The 24,772-nt window shown below is 42.0% G+C and overlaps 1 protein-coding gene across 7 annotated transcripts in view; it reads right to left on the bottom strand.

Annotated features, from left to right (window-relative positions):
- Window positions 1–24,772, bottom strand: part of szt2 (SZT2 subunit of KICSTOR complex) — a 421,207-nt gene that overhangs the window by 294,525 nt on the left and 101,910 nt on the right. For all 7 annotated transcript variants that reach the window (XM_033622785.2, XM_033622790.2, XM_033622786.2 and 4 more), the window contains exons 34-37: window positions 23,416–23,532; window positions 23,219–23,288; window positions 22,160–22,345; window positions 18,366–18,587 (exon numbers count right to left, since the gene is read on the bottom strand). In XM_033622785.2, the coding sequence (XP_033478676.2) occupies window positions 18,366–18,587; window positions 22,160–22,345; window positions 23,219–23,288; window positions 23,416–23,532 (595 nt within the window). The remainder of the gene's footprint in view (window positions 1–18,365; window positions 18,588–22,159; window positions 22,346–23,218; window positions 23,289–23,415; window positions 23,533–24,772) is intronic.

Below are 24,772 nucleotides of genomic sequence, written 5' to 3'. Positions count from 1 at the left end.
TGGGGACTTTGGAAAAGATGGAATCTTTTTTGGCAGGTGTAGTTCTCCTTACCAGCTCTGACACTCAGAAATGTGAATTAAAAGCTCCCATCTCCAGAGAAGAGAAAAGCTTCAGTCAGGTAAAGCACCTGGGTTGGACAGCCTAAGCTCTGAATTTTATAAAGAGTTTAATCATAAGCTGGTGGATCCTTTCTTGGAGATGCCGGAACACTCTTTTATATTTGGCAGCCTTCCCCATTCATTAATGGAAGCTGACATCTCTCTAATAAAACCCTGAGGACTGTTCAACTTACAGACCTATTGCCTTCCTAAATCAAGATCTTAAGCTGCTATCTAAGATATTAGCACTACGATTGGAGAGGGTCTTGCCCTCTATCATTAAGCTTTATCAAAGGCAGGAACTCTAGTCACAATGTTAGGAGGCTCTTGAACATTATTCACTTCTGCCAAACACAAGAAATTGATAGCATTGTCATCTCACTGGATGCAGATAAGGCCTTTGACTCTGTGGAGTGTCCCTATCTGTTCCATATTTTACACAAATTTAATTTGGGTGAGAATTTTATAAAATGGATTAAACTACTACATAACAAACTAGTGCTGCACGATTTGATAAAAATGTGCGACTGCAATTTGAGTGGACAATATCGCGATTTGCAATTGCGATTTCAATATAATTTTTAAAAAAATGGTATCATTAGTCTTCTTGCTTGATTCAGTGGTTCCCCTACATTATATTTGGGGGGGGGGGGGGGTGGGGGCACTGAGCTGACCTGACATAGTTATTGTTATGGACAGTTTGTAAATGACCATCAACAGACTGAGCACAGTCTAACACGCTGCTCGCACAGCAGCACAGCCTGGCACTGTACACAATGGCCTCAGTCATCAATGGTTAAAAATCCAACAGCTTCCAACTTCACTGCTCAAGGGCAAGACTGAGAGGGCAGCCTTTCACACCCTTTGTGCCCTTACGTCGGAATTCCACTGGATGTGTGTCCGTTGCGGAACGGCTGCGCTGGTTATCCGCTGCGTGCTCCACCGGCTGCGTTTGCTGTGCGGTGCGGTGCGGTGCAGCTCCGCCGGACAGCGGGAGTCACAAGGACCCACGAGATCTCGCAAATTCACGGATAATCGCGCGATATAACAAGATGTATATATGATATATTAAAGGGGTCATATATGATTTTATGGTTTTGCACCTCCATGATTAACATCTCCTCGTCCATGGTGTCAACGGAGTGAAATAACGTCTGAAAACCTCTGACCTGTTGACTTCAGGCCTGCCTCCGCCCATTATGACGTTTTCAATGTATAGTGCAGAGAAATATGATCCGCCGTGAACACTGTGTATTTTATTTTGAAAATTAACCGGATGTTTTATTTTGTTTCTCTGCACGACTTCCTGCCCCGCACGACCTGCTCTGTGCTGAATTGCTGCGTTGTGCTCCAGCGTCCAGCAAAAATAGAAGTCCTGCGTATCTGTTGCGGAGGGCTCCGGAGCGCCGCAGCTGAGTCAGAGCCAGAACGCAGCACAGCCGCAGCCGGTGGAAGCACACACATTGACTAGAATTGAAACGGATTGGCTCCGCTGCCGTTCAGGAGCGCAGACGCAACCCACACGCATCTGGTGGAATTTGGGGGTTAGAGTGGAGCCTTAGCCTAAGGCTATCAGACAGTTTCCAACTATAAGGGGTGTAAGTGTCAGTAAAACCCAGCATAAAATCTTTCTTTACGGCAATGACGTTTTGTTGTTTATTACAGTGCCTGCAACCTCTGTTCCACATCTTATTGAAATAATTAAATTTGCTCGTGCCTTCTCTGGCTACAAAATCAATTTCTTGAAGTCTCTTGCAATGCCAATGGGAACCCTCAGAGATAAAAGTAATTCCTTAGTCCCATTCCCATTCCGGTGGTCCATGTCAGGATTTGTGTATCTGGGTATTCAGATTACTCAAATGTTGTTTCATCAGATGTTTAAGGCCAATTCTTACTTAAGGGGCGATCAAACTTAACCCCCCTACTGATTCCAATTTAAGGTAACCCCAATCTGGAAATCCATTGGTAAAAAAAAAAAAAAACCCTTACCTCTGGAGGCACAGCCCAGAGTTTTTCGACTAACCGGAAGTGAAGGGGCCTCACGTCCTTCACTTCCGGCGGTGCCCCCAGGGAATCACCGTGTTTACAAATACTTCGGGTAGAAAACCAGCAGTTTAGCTATATATCACATTTTTCACGTCACTATATCACCGTGTAGACTAATCTGATGTTTGTTAAGTCTATAAACACAATGACTGAACAAACGTTATTATTTCTGTGTGCACGTAATTAATATGGTTATCGTAGATTAGCTGGGCTTAGCCGTTAGCCTTGTCTATAACCACAGACTGTATAAAAATAAGGTAATAACTCAATAAACAGTCCGTGAATAAAATATTTTTTCCAGCGAATATCTCAGTTTTGTGTTGCTATGTGTGGTATTTATTCAGTTATGGGAAATCACGATGTCTAGAAAGCATCAGTGGCTGCAGCTGACAGGGACAGCTAACGTTAACACTAGCAGCAAAGCTAACATCAGGATCGTCATCTGTTAAAAGCCTCCCGTTGCCGGATACGACATGAAACTACTCCAGTTAGCTCAATCATGTTGTAACTCAGACATCCGCTGGAAAAAATATTTTTTTTCACGTTGACGAGACGGCATTACTGGAGCGGTCGCTATGGACGCGGAGCTTGCTGTTTCTGTAGGTACACATTTCCTGGGGACACCTGCACGTCTCGGCCGCGCCCCCTACACTGTGATTGGCTAAAGCGCAGCATCGTTCAGACTCAAAGCCCCGCCCTCCCCCCTTCTCTAGTCGTCTTTCACACAGGGCTGCTGACAGATTCTACAATGTAGATTGCAGAATCTGTCTTGAGAGATTATGGTAACCCGGACTTTAAACTAGGCATGATTGGCATTGGATATAGCTCTTGGACAGCCCAGAGTATAAAGAAAATGTGTGATATATTTGAGGGGACATCCCTGTTATCATTTTAACAAATCCAAACAAAATATAATATCCCCAGATGCCACTTCTTTAGATTCCTACAGATCAGAGATTTTGTGATCAGCAAAAACACTTTTCATATTAATGCCACATTATCACCAATAGAGCAGTTACTGCTTCAGTGTCCAACTCAGAAATTCATTACTCGCTTTTATAATGTTTTAAATCAGACTGATGTGTTAAATGTTCCAGCTGCTGCACAAACATGGCAAAATGCACTTGGTGTAAATATTGATGAGGATGAATGGGATTTGATATGGAACCATATAAGGAAGATGTCAGTATGCAATCGTACTTGATACATATGTAAAATATAAATATAAAATATAAATTTCTGCATCGCTTGTAACTATCTCCCAGTAAATGACACTTTTGTGTTTAAAATGTAAAATCTCAGTAGGAACATATACAAATTGTGTCTGGCTCCATCCTAAAATTCAAGCATACTGGGTAGACATTCTACAGGATATGGGAAAAATTGTTGGTATTGCTTTATGCATGAACACTTTGTTCCTTGGTCGCCCGTGTCAAGATGCTATTGTTGGTTGCTCTAGCAGATTATATGCCATTCTTGCATATGCTGCAGGGAAGAATATATTTTTGTCATGGATAAGTGACAAACTAACTTCTAAGGCAAACTGGCATAAGATAATCATGGAGTGTTTTCCTCTGGAATACCTGACCACAAAGGGACGATTTATGGAAATATGGACTCCTTACCTCCGTTTCTCAAACATTACTGTGGCTTCAACACTTGCAAGCATTTTGCTGGGTTGACTCATAGACAATGCACCTATGGATCGTACTATTGTTTTGAATTTATATCTAAATGATTCATCTTTTCTTTCTTGATGGTTGTGCAAATCAGTGTTGTGCTGAGCTGTTCGATGTTGTTTATAAAGAGAAGAAAAGTCAATGAATATATCTAACAAAAAAATAAAAAAATGTGGTGACAACACAGATGTTTCATAATACAAGACATAAGTGGACAAGTGTCTTGCTCTCCTTCCCTCCTTCCGTCTCTCTACTGATGCTATGTGCATAAATAAGATTAATAGCCTAAACTAAAAAAAATCATTTTCAAGCACTACATTAATTTGAAAGCCCATGGAAATGAGTTTTTAACTACCCCCACAAAGATTTTTAATTGCTCAAACTACAATGGATTTAGGCGTACTTGATAGTTTTATAGTCATGTTATACTTTTGTGGCCTGTGCTGCAAACCTTTGAACCTCTGTAGCTCTAGTGTCATGAGCAAAAACATAAATGTACAGCCCTGCTTTTTATTTTATACATTTTTTTCAATTACATGTTATGCAGCTGTATATTTTCAAACGGGAAAAAAAATTCCTGTCTTTGCATTTACTTTTGATCACAGTCTGTTTTTATAAATGCATCTTTGATATCTCAAATATGGCTTTGACTTGCAAATTGATGTGTAGCCCTTTTCGTAGAAAATACTGAGATATACTGGGTATCGCCAGTCTGTTTGTAAATACGGAGATACTAGTGATTCACCAATTCACTCTGCCCTTGTGATACTATGATGCTTTAATGGTCAGGCAGTGCAGTACTAGATTTTAAATTAGTAATACAAGAAACTTATTTCGTGTAATATTATACATGCTTTTAGGATTTTTATGAACATATTTTATGAAATAGCCAAAACAATGTATATTGAAACCATTTCAGGCAGTAAAAACAGTGTTTAGAATTTCACAACTTATCCAGGAATTTCAGGATCATGGGAACCCTGCTGTCAGGTTGAAGGGAGAAGGGACCTGTACAAGAGATAGATGATGCGCAAGTAAATTCATCTGTTTATTGGGTGTGAATGCTTTCAACATTAACAGCTGCTTCGGAATTCTTTATAATTATCACTCTTTCACTTTTTTGCCACACTACTCCTTCCACATTTTTCAACATACAAACTTTCATAACATTCATACTTTCTGAAATATTCATCGTTTTTCTGGCATTTTTTCCCCATTCAAGCAGATGGGAGGACTGTTCAAACTTGACACAAATTCAGGTTTTTTTAAGCATTTTCAGCTCATTCATATCTCCTCATTCATACATTCACGTAGAAACTCCATTCAAACTTTAAAAATGTTCTTTATCTTCCATACATTCTTTCTTCCATTCAACTTTCAAATCCCATTCAAACGTTTTGAAATATTCAAACTTGTTCCTAGCATGGTAAAAATGCCATGCTCAGGTTTTATAATGGGTTTCAATGGAACAAAATGTTCAGGGCTACAGTGGGGGACTCAACTGTCAGAGTGCAGAGAGCTTCTAAAACATTTATCTTTAACTCACTGTCATGCCCACAATTTCCACTCTACATAAGTCATTTTTGGTCAAAGTGGAGTAAAACTTGTGCTCTTTGAAACAATATTACTTTGGCAGCAATCGGCCTTATACATTTGGCACAGTGAGCCTGAAAGTGAGAGAAACTCCACCAACTGACACACTGAACTCAATGTTAGGTGAGACCAGAAATCTCTGGGGGACAGCAGATCATGCCAGTTTTCTAACCTACGACCATGCTCACATTTTTGACACTACAGACACAAATTTCACACTGTTTTTGAGGAAAGGCCAGCAGTTGTGCTTCAACTAAATCTCTATAACAGGGGTGGCCAACCCGCGGCTCGCCAGCTGCATGCGGCTCTTTGCCTATCAGTGTGCGGCTCTTCGATCCATTAATTAAAACCATCGGCATGCGGCTCTTCCATCCGTAATAAAAAAATCAATTCATTGTTATGAGTGCATATAGCCCTTTAAGAAATGTAACAGGCGTGAGTGGAGCAAGTGAGAGAGAGGAGGGAGCACAGGTGAGAGGGCGTGGAGTTCAGGAGTAATGCAGGACGACAGCACAGTGGCAATATCGCACAACAAAAAATGGCAGGGAAGAATTAAGTGGCTAAGTGAAAGTATGAAGCCCAACAAAGGACATTTTTAACAGAGTGGGAGAGGGATTTTTTCTTTGTTGAACGTAATGGAAAGCCGTTATGTCTGATATGCCAGACGTTGTTGGGACATTTCAAAGTTTCAAATCTCAAGCGGCATTTCAAAGCAACACACGGTAACATTGACCAGGAGTTCCCAAAAGGTACTGAACTTCACAAGCACAAATTAAACAGCTTGAGAAGTCAAACTCAAAAACTATTCATGCGTGTTTGTTTTCCTCGTCTCTCTCCACCAAAGAGACTGGACGACAAGAGCGTTCACTGCCGTGCATCGTCTGGCAGCCAGGTGAGTTGGTTCATTAGCGTAATGAACGGAGGAAAAGCTCTTGTCATCGAGTGTCTTTGTCTCTGTGGGGGAGGCGGGGCTATGGGCCACACACACACACACACACACACACACACAGTGCGATCTTCGTGAGGGGGAGACGAGGCGGAGAAAAAACAGAGAGTTGAGAGTAAGAGAAAGACAGGGAACTTGTTCCCAAACCAAATGCCACGGCCCCTGTGTGGAAGTATATTGATTTAAACCAAATGACAGAGGGCAGCCCAGTAATTTGGACGAGCCAGTATGCCGAGTTTGTTCTAAAACCATCTCAACAAAAAGAGCGAATATGACCAACTTAACTGCACACCTGAGAGTGAGAGACTGAGAGTCTATTTTTTTGTATTCATTTATTTATTTCAATATTTTTACTTGTTATTTCGGATATTTAAATTTCCTTTTTTGCATTCCTAAATATTCTTGTTAAATAAATGTTTATTTCTCTTTAAAAGGGTGTACTTGCATCAACATGCCTTTATTATCATTATATACGTTAAAAAAAAGGTATAAAAACAGCAAAATTAAAAACAACAATAATAAAAATGGTCTTAAAAGCACAATATTACACAATATTATCGCTTATTGCAATAATTTCTGACGCAATTAATCACCCAGCAAAATTTATTATCGTGACAGGCCTATTGTAGTGTAGCGTCAGCCTTTCAAAAACCTGGACATACAGTCATGTGAAAAAATTAGGACACCCTATTAAATATTCAGTTCTTTATTAAGAAATGTTCACATATCAATGTCTAATCTTGTTTTTATTTATCTCTGGAAAAGAAGGTGATGTAATTGCAGGTAAACAACAAAAATTAACCTTGTTTTACTCATGAAACAAAAGATATCAACAAAAATGTGTATTCTAGGAAAAAGTTAGGACTCCCTACCCCCTAATACCAGCTCAGTGGCCTTGTGGTAGAGTGTCCGCCCTGAGACTGGGAGGTCATGGGTTCGATCCCTGGCCGGGTCATACCAAAGACTGTAAAAATGGGACCCATTGCCTCCCTGCTTGGCACTCAGCATCAGGGGTTGGAATTGGGGGGTTAGATCACCACATGATTCCCGAGCGCAGCACCGCTGCTGCTCACCGCTCCCTCAGGGGATGGGTCAAATGCGGAGAACAAATTTCACACATTCAGGTGTGTGACAATCAGTGGAACTTTACCTTTACCTTTACTTTAATAGCTAGTGTTACCCCCTTTGGCTGAAATAACTTAAGTGAGACGCTTCTTGTAGCCATCTATCAGTCTCTGACATCAGTCTGAGGAGAGTTTGCCCCACTCCTCAATGCAGAATTCTTTCAGCTGTGAGATGTTTGAGGGGTTTCTTGCATGTACAGCCCGTTTCAAGTCACCCCACAGCATCTCAATGGGATTAAGATCTGGGATTTGACTCGGCCATTCCAGGACTCTCCATTTCTTAGTTTTCAGAAAGTCCTTAGTGGATTTACTTATTTTACATTAATTACATTATTCCAGAAGTCCTGGTCCTTGTCTAGGTTCTCTGGCAAACTTCAGTCTGGCCTTCATGTTTCTCTTAGAGAGCAAAGGTTTCCTCCTTGCACACCTCCCATGAAAGTTGACTCGTGCAGTCTCTTTTTGATTGTAGAGGCATGCACTTTCACATCAACAGTAGCAAGAGCCTGCTGTAGGTTCCGTGATGACATTTTAGGGTTTTTGGAGACTTCTTTTAGCATCTTGCGGTCTGCTCTCAGGGTGAACTTGCTTGGATGGCCAGACCTGGGCATGTTGGCAGTTGTTTTGAATGTCCTCCATTTGTAGACTATTTTCTGGACAGTGGAATGGCTGATTTCAAATTCTTTTGAGATCTTTTCATAACCCTTGCCAGACTCATAGGCTGCTACAATCTTCTTTCTGATGGCCTCAGACAGCTCTTTCGATCTCACCATGGTGTTCACTCTCACTTCAAAAATCAGGAGCACACCAAACTAAATGTCTGAGGTTTAAATAGGGCAAGCCTCCTTCAAAATGCTGAGTAAAGATGTTCAAATCTTGTGCACCTGATGTGGTATTACTGTGTGTGATTTTAGCCTTTTTTTTTTTTTTTTAAAGCTGTTTTGGGGGGCATTTTTGCCTTTAATGCACAGGACAGGTAAGTACTGTATGAAAGGGGGAGAGAGAGAGGGGATGACATGCAGCAAAGGGCCATGAGCTGGATTCGAACCTGGGCCGCTGTGGCAACAGCCTTGTACATAGGGCGCCTCAATTTTAGCCATTTTAAGTGGGAATAAATGTGGGGGTGTCCTAATTCATGCTTCACTAGAAATTGCATTTTTTTAAATTACATTTTACAGAAAGTTTTATAAAGTATTTTCTTGAGTTTTAATTGTTTAGTTATATTACTCGAATCTCTCAGTATTGTTAAAATTGATATTAAATATCCATATGTCCAAATATGTTACGAAAAACACACAGGATTTCATAGGGTGTCCTAATTTTTTCACATGATTGTATATCACAGTAATGAAGCTCTAGGGAAAGTTCAGTCAGGAAGACAATACTTTTATCGCTCAGGCTCTACGTTCATTCTCCCCCTGCCATTCACTCCTTGCATGTATGCTCACATACTGTCTCCAGGTGTCACTGTCTGAGTAGGTCAATTGAGTCATCAGCTGAATCACAAGACGGCCCTCCCTATAAGCGAATTAAGCAGCTGCTTAGGGCCCCGCGGCCGCTAGGGAGCCCCCAGATGGATGCACAGTAAACTGAAGTAACTGTCTGTCACACCTCTGCGCAGACCTGGTAACCACGTTATTTACAATGAACTGCAGCCTACTTGTCTATAGGGCAGCATGTGAGGATCCTCATGTTTGTTTGATCCCAAAAACTGGCAACGATGAGTACTGAGTCAACGTCAATGGTCAACATACATAGCATGACCTATAGCAGGGCGGGGACCCTACAGACCAGGGGGCAGGTGCCGTTCGCTGAACAGAGCATGCAGAGTACCATTTACGAAGATGTCGAAGCGAGCATATCCCTCAGGAGCGGAGAAGAGGAAGAAGAAAAAAAAAGGTTGAAGAGGCAAACAAACAAGCTCAAGGTAAAGTCAAGTAAAGCAACGTTTGTCACTACATGCGTGATTAGTTAGGTATGTGCAATATGTGCTTTTGCAGTGTTTGTTTGAAATTTACAGACCAGTTTGTTGTTTTGTTGTTTGACTAATGCATTCACACAGTGTAGAGTTTCAAATGATTATGGTGAAACCTATCATTTAGCAAGGTTGTTTCATCCTTCACTTTCAATAGAATTCATGGAAAAAATTAATAGCAGCATTGGCCAGGATGCACAACATATCTGTGGTTTATATTTCTTGACAGTGTCTAATAATAAAGGGTCAAAAACTACCTGCTCCATACTGCGAAGGTCAGAATATGAACAGTATGAAAGGATTAAAAAATCATACTAAACTAAAGCTATATTGGTAATTAATATTAGTTACCCCTACATAAATTTTCTTTTAGCATTATTTTCTGTTAGTATGTGTTATTGAAATAGATAAAGTAATTAATATATCACTTTTTCAGAAGGAGCAATACTCAAATATTTTAGTGGTGGTGGAACTAGGATGAAAGAGGATGGCACTGGCAGGTGAAAATGTTTTAAAATTACAGTTCACTGTGTTGTCTTCTTGTTCATGGATGTTACCTGGTATAATTGCTTATGTTTTATCTACTCTGCATGTTATGCATGTTCTATTTGTATTCTCACACAGCAGCTGGAGATGACAATACTCCAACTCCTGGTTCATCCACAAAGGACACCTCAACAGATGTTCCTGGTACATAAAATATATTCCCAACAGGAAATTAATTATGTCTTTGTTTACAACAATTTGAACTAATTTATGATTTTGAGATATAAGATAAATGCTGACTCATCTTCAGCCCCTGGGGTTGGTTCCAGTGATATATTGAGTGAGTCAACGGATAGTTTATTTCATTGAGCTGACAGTTCCTTGGGAAGACTCAGTGGAAGAAGCCTATGAAAGAAAAAAGCTTAGATATGCAGACTTAGGAGCAGAAGCTGAGCAGCGAGGATGGAAGACTAGGATTTGTCCAGTGGAAGTGGGGTGTAGGGGATTCATAGCAAGATCAACTGTCTCACTCCTGGGGGAACTCGGAGTGCGGGGACAGAATTTGAGGAAGACAGTGAGGGAAATGTCAGATGAAGCAGCCAGAGCCAGCCAGTTTATCTATAAGAGAAGAAATAATGTCAGCTGGGGGCCAGCAGGGGGAACTACTAAGCAGGGCACATAACTCCTTGAGATCAGGTGGAGAGATCCACTTCCTGTCAGGAGAAATCCAGGAAGAGGAAGGTTATTTAAGTGTGGGAGTGGCCTATTGGAATCCATTTTGTTTGAGGCCATGCTGCAAGGTGAGTGTGTTTGCTGATCCTGTAAGTCCAGTTAGCTCCTTTAACTTTAGCTTATATTGTAGTTATGCTATGTAGCGTGTGAAATAGAGTGTGGTGAATGTGACAGGAAAGCTAGTATCAGCATTGCTTCTGCCTGGAGCTCGCATGTACGGAGCCTGGGTTTGGTTGAAGGTGGCAGTGCTGTTTGGGCTGAGATCACTGTCCAGCCTCCTGGAGGTGTCATTGTTGTGAGGGCTCGTCCTGGGGAGGTAGACTGTACAGCCTAACCCGGCGGGGGAGTGTGATAGCCTAACAAGGCTTCCTTCCCTGGGTCTACCTCCTCTGTGGTAGTATAGGTAAGGTAAAGGAGGTTATTGGGTCGGTGCGGGGAGCAATGAGAGCTGGCATTAGGGGAGTGTCTCTGGGACGTCAGAGTCTAGCCTCCTGGAGGTGTCGTGGGACCAACTAGACGAAACACCGGTGAAAGGAGGTTCCCACCCGATGACCCCAAAGACATGTTAGTTATCACTGCTCACTGGTCTGTATAGTTAAGCCCTGCCACAGTAGCTTATCATAGGGCTTAGGAGGTTATTCACTGAGTGCTGATCCTTTTCTAGAGCACAAACTTCTTGTGTTTATTTGAATTTGGTAAGTTTTATGTTTGCTACCAAATTGTGGAGGTCTTTCTTGGAAAATTAAATTGTGTACACAAAAGTTACTAAAGCTTTTCCAACTGATTTTACTCCTCGGATCCAGTTGAGACTGCTGATCAAAGCCACCCAACATCTGTTCTTGAGTACGTGAGTGTAGCAATAAACCATGGCCCATCATGTTGATAGAGATAAAAATTTAATGCAAAAGGTTAATAATTGCATACGGTATCTGGTTTTGTGTATCCTTAACTGTCTATTTATGGCAAAGTAGGGCCTCCGGAGCGTGTCCTGCTTAGGGCCCCCAGATGTCCAGGGCCGGCCCTGAATAGCACAGCGACAATCCTTCTCTGTCAGTCTATCATCTTACTGCTCCTTATTTTAAATATGGTTCTTTTTCTCCCAAAGTTCTTTCTTGCCGCAGTGTGCGGGCCCACCACATCCCCATCACAACCCAGCCCTTACGGATTCATCACTCTAATACAACTCAGCAGTCAGCAGCCTCAGAGTCATCAGCCACCACCACCACCAGTGTCTGGACTCCATGGGGGGATTTATCCTGCTGCCGCTCAGATGTCCCATTGGCAGCATTATAAATCAGGATTAAGTAAGCAGTGCTTACACATAGATCACAAATGGTGGCAGTGTTGCATATAACAAATGATTGTTACTTGCAAACGACAATGTAATTTGGAGGTCCTATTGCCCTCCTGCCTGCCCATGTATGGGTTACTACTATCACTAGGGGTGGGGCAATTCATCGACATCGGTTACGAAAATACATCAGTTTGCAAAACGTATTTCAGCACGTCACAATAAAGTAGGCTGCACTCAGTGAAAGCGTGTATTCTTTCAGAGAATGAGCAGCAGCTGAAAACCTCACCTACAAAGTGAAAATAATTTCTCACAGGAGAACTGCAGTGCACAGACACTCAAAGTGAAAGCATCCCAGAGCACTTTGTAAAGACAGCAGCAGTAAGCACCATCCTGTTTACTTTTCGTCCCCACCCAACAATGATATATTAGGATTAACAACACACCGAACATTCTTCTGTTAGTAGACGTCACTTAAGCTTTCTGCACCTCCACTTATAATACCTCGTGTCATCAAATGTTGTTGTTCTGCTGTTTAATATTTTCCATTCACTTTAATAGGCATGCACAAGCAACAAAACGGTTTAAACTAATATTACAGACCGTTGTTACAGTCTGTGACTGCTGTTACAGTCTGTAATTAATTTATTTTCCTCGCCCCACACTGATTAAGTTTTAAGTCAAGTACTTGAGAAAAAAACCCTAATGCAGCCCCAAAGAGGCACAAGCCAGTGTTCTCATTGGGCCGGTCCCAAGCCTGGATAAATGCAGAGGGTTGTGTCAGGAAGGGCATCCGACATAAAACCTATGCCAAATCAAACATGCGAATTACGAATATGACTGCCATACCGGATCAGTCGAGGCCCGGGTTAACAACGACCTCCACCAGTGCTGTTGACCTACAAGGTGACTACTGTTAGTCGAAAAAGGAGAGGAGTAAGGCGTGTCTGTAGGCAGAGAGAGTAGAGGAAAGGCAAGAGCCTAGAACAGAGAGTAGGGACTTTGAATGTTGGGACTATGACTAGCTAAAGAGTTGGCTGACATGATGCAGAGGAGGAAGGTGGATATACTGTGTGTTCAGGAGACCAGGGGCCTCATGTACAAAGACTTGCGTGGATCTCCTACTAAAACATGGTGTACGCTTAAATCCAGAAAACGTCGTACGCACAAAAATATCCAGATGTATGAATCAGTGCATACGCATGAATCCAAGTACATTTTTTTTGTACATCCCAATCAACGTGGAATTGAGCGCACATGTTGGAGTACCCGAACCCTCCCTGTCCACGCCCCTATTTAAATATGCAAATCATATTTAAATAAACCCTGCACCTGAGATCAGAAAATTAAAACAAAATAATGAATAAGACGGGGAAAAAAAGAAAATCTTCACAGAATGCGAATTGGAAACGCTACTCATTTAAGTGGAGGCGCGCAAAGATGTACTTTTTGGCACACTGTCCTCCGGCATCAATACAAAACGCAAGAGGAGTGAGTGGAAGAGTGTGTGTGAGGCTGTCAATGCTGTGGGGACAGAAAAGCGTACACACGCAGAATTAAAAAGAAGTGGTCCAACATTAAGGTGGACGTGAAGCAGAGGAGGGCTGCCCACCGCCAAAGTGTGGCCAAAACAGGCGGGGGGACAGGAGAGGTGGAACTCACCCCGTTTGAACAGAGAGTCGCCTGGGGTCAGTTGAAAGCAGACAATTAATTATGTGAACTGGATTTACAGTTTCCATTTGTTAATTTTATACACCACTTACATGGATCAAACACTATTGTTGTAAATGAATGCAGAAGTGCACCGGGGAAAAGGTGAGGCTGATAAGGAAATGTCACACTTTACGCACGGGTTTATTGACATGAGTACTTTACACACAGAGACAATCAGGGGCTTGTTCGAAAGCTCTGAAGCTGTAGTTTAAAAAACAACAAGTCACTAACTTTAACCACTGACTAGTACTGATGCTGTGAAGACAAGATAATATTTGGGGGCGCACATGCTCAGTGCGCATCAGGGGGATTATTAATATTAGGACAGTTAAACGAATAAATTATTTACTCACCAAGAAGCCACCCATCGCGCACAGCGCCAGCTACTCTGCTCCCAACCATGCTGTTACTCAGAATGTAGGCTATGAATCGTGCGTTGAACCAGGCCACCTCGCCACAATGTTGGTTAATTGCATTTGCGCATCACATATGATCTGTACATTGATCGAAACAAAAACAAATTCATCCTGCGATGGCGCTTTTATAATGTGTGTGCAGTCGACAGCATTAGGAAAACCGGCTGTCGATGCAAATTGCGCTTTAATGTTGGCCTGTTCAGCTGCATATGGGAATTTGATAAACCTGGCTGACATGCAGATAATTCCGTCCCACACAGCTGGCATGACTTGGCTCAGGGTCGACTGGCACAGTCCCGATCGGTCAGCCAGCTCCCTCTGGAATGCCCGTGTTGCCTGAACCCCAGTGTGGTCAGAACCTGTATGGATACAGGCAGCGCATGGCTCCTCGCCGTATCGCGCTCCAAGGTCGGCCGCAGCTCTGCGCACGGTTCCAGGAGGATTGACCTCAGGAACCAATGCGGCAAATACTGCTAAAACAGCCGTTGTTGTTAACGGTATTTTTGGCACCACTTTGCGCATGCTTTTATATCCACTCATCTAATTGCAACACGTGGGTGTGTTAATTGTTCATCAGTGTTAATTGTTCATGTGTCTCTGATGTGCACATCACTCCGAGGACTAATTGTTTTCACATTTATTTATTATAACAGTTTCCCAGCATCACCTCTAAGTGTTGTCAAAGGATCAACAGCTGTAGAAATGTGCGTACACCAGCCATGAGGTTGGCGTGAGGCACCGCACATTTCCACGGTCATTTCACTCTTGATACATCTGAACTTTGCCGTGGAAAAGGACGTACGCCACGTTTTTGTGCGTACGCACCCTTTGTGCATGAGGCCCCTGGTGGAAAGGTAGCAAGGCTAGAAGCTTAGGAGCAGGGTTCAAGCTGTTTTATTATGGTTTGGATCGGGCGAAATAAAGTAGGAGTTATCCTGAAGGAGGAGTTTGTTAGGAATGTTTTGGAGGTGAAAAGAGTGTTAGATAGGATGATGAGTCTGAAGCTAGAAATTAAAGTTGTGATGTTCAATGTTGTTAGTGGTTATGTCCCACAGGTAGGCTGTGAGTTAGAAGAGAAGGAGAAATTCTGGAGTGAGTTAGAAGTGATGCAGAATATCCCTAGAGGTGAGAGAGTGGTGATTGGTGCAAACTTCAATGGACATGTCGGGGCAGGGAACAGAGGTGAGGAGGAAGTGATGGGCAGGTTTGGTAACCAGGATAGGAACGCAGAAGGACAGATTGTGGTGGACAAAAAGAATGGAAATGGCTGTAGTGAATACTTTCTTCCAGAAGAGGCAGGAACATTGTATCATACGGATTACTGTTAATTTATCATGTTGATCTGTTCTGTACGACATCTATTGCACGTCTGTCCGTCCTGGAAGAGGGATCCCTCCTCAGTTGCTCTTTCTGAGGTTTCTACCATTTTTCCCCCCGTTAAAAGGTTTTTTGGGGAGTTTTTCCTTATCTGCTGCGAGGGTCCTACGGACAGAGGGATGTCCTGTAAAGCCCTCTGAGGCAAACTGTGATTTGTGATATTGGGCTTTATAAATAAAATTGATTGATTGATTGATTGATTGATTGATTGACTTACAAGAGCGGAGGTTGGAGCACACACATTTTGTGTAGACGATGTAATCTGAAGGAGATCAGTGACTGCAAAGTCATGGTAGGTGAGAGTGTAGCCAGACAGCATAGGATGGTGGTGTGTAGGATGACTCTGGTGGTGAGGAAGATGAAGAGGACAAAGGCAGAGCAGAGGACGAAGTGGTGGAAGCTGAAAAGGTAAGAGTTGTGTGGTTTTCAAGGAGGAGTGGAGACAGGCTCTGGGTAGCAAGGAGGTGCTCCCAAATGACTGGATAACTACAGCTAATGTTATCACAGAGACAGGTAGAAGAGTACTTGGTGTGTCATCTGGAAGGAAAGGAGATAAGGAGACCTGGTGGTGGAATGAGGAAGTGCAGGAGTGTATACAGAGAAAGAAGGTAGAGGTGGCAAAGGCCAAACAAAGGGCGTATGACGACTTGTATGATAGGTTGGACAATAAGGAGGGAGAAACTGATTTATACAGGTTGGCAAGCCAGAGAGATAGAGATGGGAAGGACGTGCAGCAGGTTAGGTTGATTAAGGATAGAGATGGGAATGTATTGACAGGTGCCACAAGTGTGATGGGAAGATGGAAAGTGAACTTTGAAGAGTTGATGAATGCGGAAAATGAGAGAGAAAAAGAGTAGAAGAGGTGACCATTGTGGAGCAGAAAGTAGCAAAGATTAGTAAAGATGAAGTGAGGAGGGCATTGAAGAGGATGAAGAGTGGAAAGGCAGTTGGTACTGATGATATACCTGTGGAGGTATTGAGTTGTCTAGGAGAGGTGGCAGTAGAGTTTTTGACTAGGTTTTTCAACAAGGTCTTACAGAGTGAGGGGATGCCTGAGGAATGAAGGAGAAGTGTGATGGTGCCGATTTTTAAGAACAAGGGAGACGTGCAGAGTTGAGGCAACTACAGAGGTATTAAGTTGATGAGCCTACATACAATACAAGCATACAATGAAGCCATGGGAAAGAGTAGTGGAAGCTAGCCTAAGAGCAGAAGTGAGCATCTGTGAGCAGCAGTATGGTTTCATGCCAAGAAAAAGTACTACAAATGCAGTATTTGCTTTGAGGATGCTGATGGAGAAGTACAGAGAAGGTCAAAGGGAACTGCACTGTGTCTTTGTAGATCTCGAGAAAGCATGTGACAGGGTGCAGAGAGAGGAGCTGTGGTATTGTATGAGGATGTCTGGAGTGGCAGAGAAGTGTGTTAAAGTGGTTAGTTGCAGCAAGACAGAATACATGTGTGTGAATGAGAAGGGCCCAAGTGGAACAGTGAGGTTACAGTAGAAATAAAGAAGGTGGAGGATTTTAAGTACTTCGGGTCAACATACCAGAGCAACGGAGAGTGTAGAAAAGAGGTGAAGAAATGTGTGCTTGGTTGGAACGGGTGGAGAAAAGTGTCAGATGTGATAGAAAAGTACCAGCAAGATTAAAAGGAAAGGTGTACAACACGATGGTGAGACCAGCGATGTTGTTTGGTTTCAAGACAGTGGGACTGAGGGAAAGACAGGAGGCAGAGCTGGAGGTAGCAGAGATGAAGATGTTGAGGTTCTCTTTGGGATTAATGAGGATGGATAGGATCAGGAATGAGTACATCAGATGGACAGCTCATGTTAGATGTTTTGGAGATAAAGTCAGAGAGGCCAGACTGAGATTGTTTGGAAATGTTCAGAGGAGGGAGAGTGAATACATCGGCAGAAGGATGCTGAGGTTGGAACTGCCAGGCAAGAGGCCTAGAGGAAGATGAAAGAGGAGGTTGTTGTGAAAGAGGATATGAAGTCAGCTGGTGTGAGAGAAAAGGATGCAGAGGATAGAGTTAGATGGAGGCAGATGATTCGCTGTGGTGACCCCTTAAGGGAACAGCCGAAAAAAGAAGACTCAAGAAAAAAACCCTTATTCTCCAGTTCAGGGAAAGGATTGCTGTGATGTACAGTGATTAAATTAATGTATGTGTTACAACAATGCTGTTGAGTTTAAGGTCCAGTACTTCCTGAACAGGTATCTGACACATAGGGCATATTATTATAATTAATATTATCATAACACAACAGTGACATAGAAATTAACATATGCCACTATTGTCATTGTTTTTTAAGAGACAATGATTTAAATATTCATGAAACAAGTTTTTCTTTTTTTGTTTTTTAGTTATGTGTTCAATCGAGTAATAAAAAATAATCTTTAACATAATCAATAAATTACTCATTAGCTTAGTTGACTAATCAAAACAAAATTAACCGATAAAAAAACAATGGTTAGGTGCAGCCCTAACTTTAGTATCGCGTTTATTCTGATTAGCGGCCCATCAAAATGAGAAAGAGGGTTGAAGTCATTTTACAAAATGTTGCTCACATGTAGTAAACTTGGTGGAATATTGCAATATTGAAAATACAACTAAAACCTGAGGTTTCCTATGTTGAAAATAGAAAAAAAAGTGTAGGGAAACATCAAAATAAGTCAGAATCAGGAGAGACTGTATGACAAGCCGCCTCCACTAATCAATTATCTAAGGCCAATCAAGTACTGTAGTCAAATAGCTTCATGAAGCTCAATTTTGATTATTTATAAAATACACATGATCCCAAGGACAGTTGGCTAATGAAGTCTCACTAGCTACTAAAAATGATTATACTAATGCAGACATCAAGTTATTCCTGCACATCACATGTATCTGACCTCGCTTTCTGCGTGAGCCTCTGCTTCACTCTCCAGCATCACGTCCTCCATCTGTGCTCCAGCACTGCAGAGGTTGGTGTGTTGTGGGGGGTCTGCAGTACTCTCAGACAGCCTCTTGGTAGCGTGGATCCTCTGAGGGTGCAGTCTGCTCAGGGACATGTAGTAGAAGCTGCACTGTTCTCCATTCAACATGTAGCCACAGAAAGATATTCTGCGGAACTCCTGCAGGATCATACATGATTCAGTCATACAATAGAATCATACATCCTAACTGTATGTTAAAATACATGTGTTTGGGAAATACTGTGCAAATGACTGGATCAATGAGACTTGGATTACACTGCAGGAGTTGTGTGAGAGTCTGTACACAGATGTTTGGATATAGTGTTGCTGTTGTTAAATGTGGTCCCCAATCAACCATGTTTTCCATGGAGACAAACATAAAAAAGTTTTCTTCACAAATTCAAGGTAACATGGTATGACTTACTGATTCACAAATGGTCATTTTGTGGGTGAAGTATTCCTCTAAGCTATGTCTGACCCTTTGGCTATACTGTTTCATTGGCAGTACTGACAGCCTCTGCATCTCTGGTCTCTCTTTCTTAATCCTCGATCTCTCTTTTCTATTCTTTTAAATGTACTATAGCAACAACAGCTCTCCCAGCTGTTAACTGTTGAAATTTTGTCAATTTCTAATTATTAGACTTGACAGCATGGCTCACTGCTATAGACAAGTTGGGGCTTCCAGACAAATTCAAAGTCTGGATGTACCAGCATGGAGTCCTGCCAAGGCTACTTTGGCCTCTTCTAGCCTATGAGGTGCCTGTGACAACAGTGGAGGCACATGAAAAGTGCTAGTTCCTGCAAAGGATGCTGGGGCTCCCTCAGTCATTCAGCAACATCACCTTTTATGGACATTTTACCAAGCTGCAACTACCCATCAGTGGCCTGTCAGATGAGTTCAAAGTCCCCAAAGTAGGGAGGTGATGAAGTACAGAGACTGCTCTGATGTTAAAGTCGTTTCAGCCGGAATATCTGTTAAGACCATAAGGAAATGGCAGGCACAGGGAGTGGACGACAGAGCAGACACAGCATCCTGGTGGACAGGTTTGGGTAGTTGTCCCAAGCCCCGCTACGTCAGCTGGTCCAGGATGAGATATGAGTGGAGGTAAAGGAAGAATGATCCAGCAAGATGGTTGGCATGCACAAACAAGGTGCCTTGACCAGGTGGGAGCTTGTGTTTCAAAATGTTTTTAAATGTATGTGTAACAAAACTATTTGTTGGCTAAATTAAATAGATATTCCAATGGATAACAAACAAATGCCGTTTTAAAAATCAAACTCTTTTGATGCAAGTGATCTCAATTGACTGTGTAGTCTTAAATGGTGAGAGGCTGTTTGGGCCCTGGTCTAGGCCATATTCAATGCTTGTGCATCCTCGACTAGGGCACTGTGTGTCAACAGGTTGGAACTTTTTTTCAGTTGGTTTAGGGATCAACTTATGGACCCAGAACATTGCTCTTTGCCTATATTACTAAAACAGTTGCAGGTGTTACTGGATAAGGGGCTGTCAGTCTCCATGTAAGTGTATTTTGCTGCCATATCAGGTCAACATGTTTTGGTGGAAGGCTGAACTGTGGGGTCATATTCTCTGGTGAGCTGTACTCTGAAAGGTGCTCTCCGGTTGCTCATTGCCGACGTGCTGTACGGGTTCCTTCATAGGATTTGCGTATCATCTTAAAATCTTTTAATTCCCCTTGTTTGAGCCACTGTAATAAGCTGACCTTAGATGACTATCTGGAAAGACTGTTTTTCGTTTTGCTGTTGCATCTGCAAAACCAGTTGGTGAGTGTGGAGCTCAGCATTGTTGGCTTTCAGCTGCAGGACACGAGGCGTTTGGACGGCTCAGGTGAGCAGTGTTCGGTGAGTTGGCTAATCATACTCCCTAAAATGAATGCCTGTCCTCCTGTCAGGAATACTTGTGCTTTCAGTTTGTGCCATTTGAAAAACTGGAGTAAATGGATGTCACCAGGCAAGATAGCAGAGGATCAAACAGGAAGAATAATGGTTGTGACATTGTGTGTGAGCAATAAAAAGGACAATCTGAGTTGACAGTACACTGTTTGTGCTGTTCAGACCCCTACTACAGTGAGCTTCTTGCCCCTATGTAAAAACTTTCATTGTGAAGCAGCAAAATAAGGCAATGTCAAATTTTCAAGCAGCAACTTCACGCAACTTCAAATGGCAAATAGCAAACATAAACAGTAAAATAAAGCAGATATCTCAAGTACAAACAGGAACCAGGAGAAACTAAACTCCAAGCCACAGGGATTCAGTTAGAAGCTACAGAAGTACTGAGACCTGAACACACAGAGACTTCTGAAAACACCTTTCTCTCTGGTCTCCTGCAGACAGAGGGGATAAGAGTCTCCCGACAAACACGGTGGTCGGGGGTTTGCTGCGGTTGGTGAGACACCACCACTACCCATGGAGCTGTGAGTGTGAGAAAGTAGAGATGAACACTGGTACACGTTAAGTGGCGCAACTTGTCCCTATATCGATATAAACGATATTGTCTTAATCTATATCTTGCTTGAAAACATATCAATGTATTGTAAAAAAAAATCAACATACCGCCCAGCCCTACCTCACAGCCAGTGGCAGAGGAACTTCCTCCTAATGCCAGCCTACTTTAGCCTGTTTGGGCTCTGATGCAGTACACTGATGTGCCATCTGGGTTCCGGAAGTCTGATGCACTGTTCGGGTTGTGCCTTGTGTAAACCAGGAAGCAACATCTGAGGCTGAAAAATTAAAACATGCAAGTGCCAAGAACGGCAGTTCTTCTAATAACCACTTGAGGCTTGCTCCGCAAGCCAGTCAATCTGCTTAGACCCCATGTTTAAACAACCAACTTTACAGCTGAAATAAACATGTTTACGTTTTGCTCTCTATAGCTTATTCCCTCCTTCATGACAACTGTGCTGGGAGGGGAATGAATTTTTATATAACTCACCCATTTACATTGTATTCAGGCTTTAAGTTATAAATAATTAAGGGCGGGCTACTTTAAGTGACAGACTGTCTGCTGATAGTGTCCTTGGCTTGTCAGGGAGATCCACCCCTCACTCCTCCACAGCTCCATCTTCTCATCCAAAAATGGTGACTTCTGGCTCCAAAAAAACCAAGATGGGGACGGCCAAAATGTCAAACTTGAGGCTTCAAATCGGGAGTCCACAAACCAACGGGTGAAGTCATAGTAGCTACATCCATTATTTTTAGTCTACGGCCTAAACAAAGACTCTCAAACTGGATTGTCAGCATCATATCTCAAGCATTCAAGCTGAGGTCCAGGTTCCCTAAGTGAAATGTCATTTAAACAGAAGCATTTTAATTTCTTGGGCTGCCTTGAGAGATGTTCCGCTGAGCGGGATTTGTGCTGCAGCTGCTCCAGCTTTGCCCACTTCTACACATTTAATGTGAATGCTCCCCACCCTGTGGCAACAATGGTCTTGTTAGCTTTTTCAGTCTGCAACTGAGGCTGGGTGAGTATAGAATAATTGTGACATTCATGGTATGGGTCATCCAGGTCAGCTTTTTATACCATCTCTGGTGGTCAGGGAGAATGGAGTAGAACAAAAGGTACGGAGGTAACCAGGTATGTCAAACCATCTCTGGCGATCATCCAGAATTCATAGAACCTTAATTACATCTGTAACTGTCCTTGTAATGAGAATACTCCTGGAGTCGTGTGTGTGAGTGTTTGTGTATACATGTGAATGCATGTGTGTCCTTGCCTCTTTGAATTTCTCCAGAGACTGCTCAGGCCTGAAGACAAACTGAAGGGGGACATCTTCACAGTGACAATGCGGTCGACCTGTGGAGCGCAAAACGTGCTCTGCTACTTTCTGCAGAGTGTCCGAGCTGATGACCCGAGAGTGACGCAAAGCAGAAACAATCTCATCCTCCAGCAGCCAGCGAATCTGAAAGAGCAGAACCAAGAAAAGCTTACCACTGCTGTGTGTGTGTGTGCTGTAGTAACAAAAATATGGCCCTGAGAGTTTTCAGAGAGGAAAAAACACCCCTCTAATATCAGTAAGACTAAGAAACTTAAGCTTGTTAACATATTCTAAAAGCTGCAATGTTCATTACAAAGATGCATTTACAATGCCTGTGTTAAACAATTAGAAAGAGGCAGAAGCATGATGATTGATGATTTTGATATCCTTAAGATCTGACCAACAGTGAGGCTAAAGTTTGTGCTAAAACATAAAAGGGTTCATCCACTTGTGCACATAAATGTGGCCAATAAATGAAATGGCAATCAGCCTGTTATTCTAGGTTATGTCTGGTCTTTGCCTGAGCATGGTGCTAAAGAAAAGCTTAAAGGGCGTGCCTTGTATGGAGCATGTATATGCTCAGTTAATATCATAGTAACCTGACAGTTTCATTATTTCTTGTGTAAATATGAAAATCTAGGCTTGATGGTGTTGCTAGAGAAAAGTGTGGAAGTTAGGAAGCTTTCGATTTCCTCCTTTGTAGTTTCATACTCAATTTTCTAAACCACTAATCCTGTTTAAAGAATGATAATGTCCATTTCTAAAGGTGGTTAACATCACTGATTTCAGTACATACACCTGGGGAAAAGGTAAATTCCGTCTAATTAAATGTATCTGATAGCATACTTGTGAACTGTGTGAATGCCCAGACTGCCTGAGGGGTATAGTGAATATTTGGGTAAAGCTAATAAGTAAAGCTACTCTCCTCTGGATGTAGATGTGTTGTATTTATTATGTGTTATATTGTATTGTGATGTTGCTGCTTTGATAGTTCACATTTGGTAGATAAAGACTCACCTCATCCATTGTGGCCAGAATAGCTAACTTGTGAGGAACTGGGAGTTTGGATAAGGAATCTCCAGAGACCCTGATGAAAGACAAGCCAGATATCAGTAAAACAGATACCTCTGTAGACTGACAGAATCAGAGTCAATCAGAGAAATTCAAGTTCAGTATTATCCAGTTAAACTAGGATGTGTGTTGAACAAACTCACTCATCAACACCAGCCCCCCTAAGACCGTCCAACACAGCCATCAGTTCCTCATCAGAGCGATAGGAGGAGGGCTGTCCTGGTGAACGATTCAAGGACACACTGCTCTCTGAGGTGTACCTGCACACAAAAACAAGATCTGACTTGTCACACTGGTTTTATCATTTGCACTTATGTTAAGGATAACACTTACATTGTTAAGCCACATTATGGTCATCAGCAGACATTTAGGGCCAATGAGTGCATAGCTTAATGAAAACTTTACTAGAATTACCAAATGTGGCTATATTCCTCCATGCACCAGTCAAGTTTCTCTTACAGTTTATATCCATGTCTGTGAAAACATGGATGCGTCACACATCCCACCCCCCCCCCCCAAGGTTTTATTGAGATATCATGTTCATTAGAATGAGACAGACAAGGTCACCGTGACCTTGACCCTTGACCTTCGACTACCAAATTCTTATGAGTTTATCGTTGAGTCCAAGTGGATGTTTGTACCAAATTTGAAAAATCGTGACCACAAGAATGGAACGTACAGACATACAGATGTATGCACGGACAACCCGAAAACAAACATAATGCAATGAATATAAACAACTGTTTTAGATATATCTTCTACCTTTCATAAAATTACTGGGTATTATTGCTGTTTTTGATTAAACATATGTTCAAACAATTCATAAATTATCAAAATAGTTACCAATTATTTTTCTGTCGATAGTGATCCAATTAGCTGTATCTTACACTTTTCCATTGATTGAAGGAAGGAAAAACAAGACTGCTAGCCACTTAAAACATTGACAATGTAGGCTCCAAAATTTCATTCATGGTCATCATTACTAATGTTATGAAAAAGGAAATGCATAATCTCCAGACCATCTAAAGGCTTGCTTCCTGGTCTGCCTGTCTATTTTCATGTCAGTAATATCACATGTATAAAATCATCTCTCGGACCCCTACTTCTAACCCATCTATGGATTTATTACTTATTATACTTGTTTTTGTGTGTATGTACATATATGGGTATATGTTTGTGGATGTGCTTGTATATATGTGCTTACATACGTATTCTGATCTCTTTACTCATTGCATTATTCTCCTCGAATTGAACCTGAATTCCAGCTACCACCTGTACCACTCCAGGAATGAAATACAATTGGTTATTTTGTTTATCTTTCTATGTACAACTTGGCTTGTTAAAGATGTTAGGGAGGGTAAGGGGAGGGTTAAGATAAGGTTTTATGTACCTTTACGTTTTACAATCCTGTCATAATTTTGTACGTGCATTTCTTATTGTGAAAAAATCAATACAAATATGTTTGAGATTAAAAAAGTAAATGCGGGGCGCCGGTGGCTT

This window comes from Epinephelus lanceolatus, chromosome 6, assembly GCF_041903045.1.
Source record: "Epinephelus lanceolatus isolate andai-2023 chromosome 6, ASM4190304v1, whole genome shotgun sequence".
Taxonomy (NCBI): Eukaryota; Metazoa; Chordata; class Actinopteri; order Perciformes; family Serranidae; genus Epinephelus; species Epinephelus lanceolatus.
The sequence above is the reverse complement of the archived record's forward strand: the minus strand, read 5'-3'. Positions and strand labels throughout refer to the sequence as shown.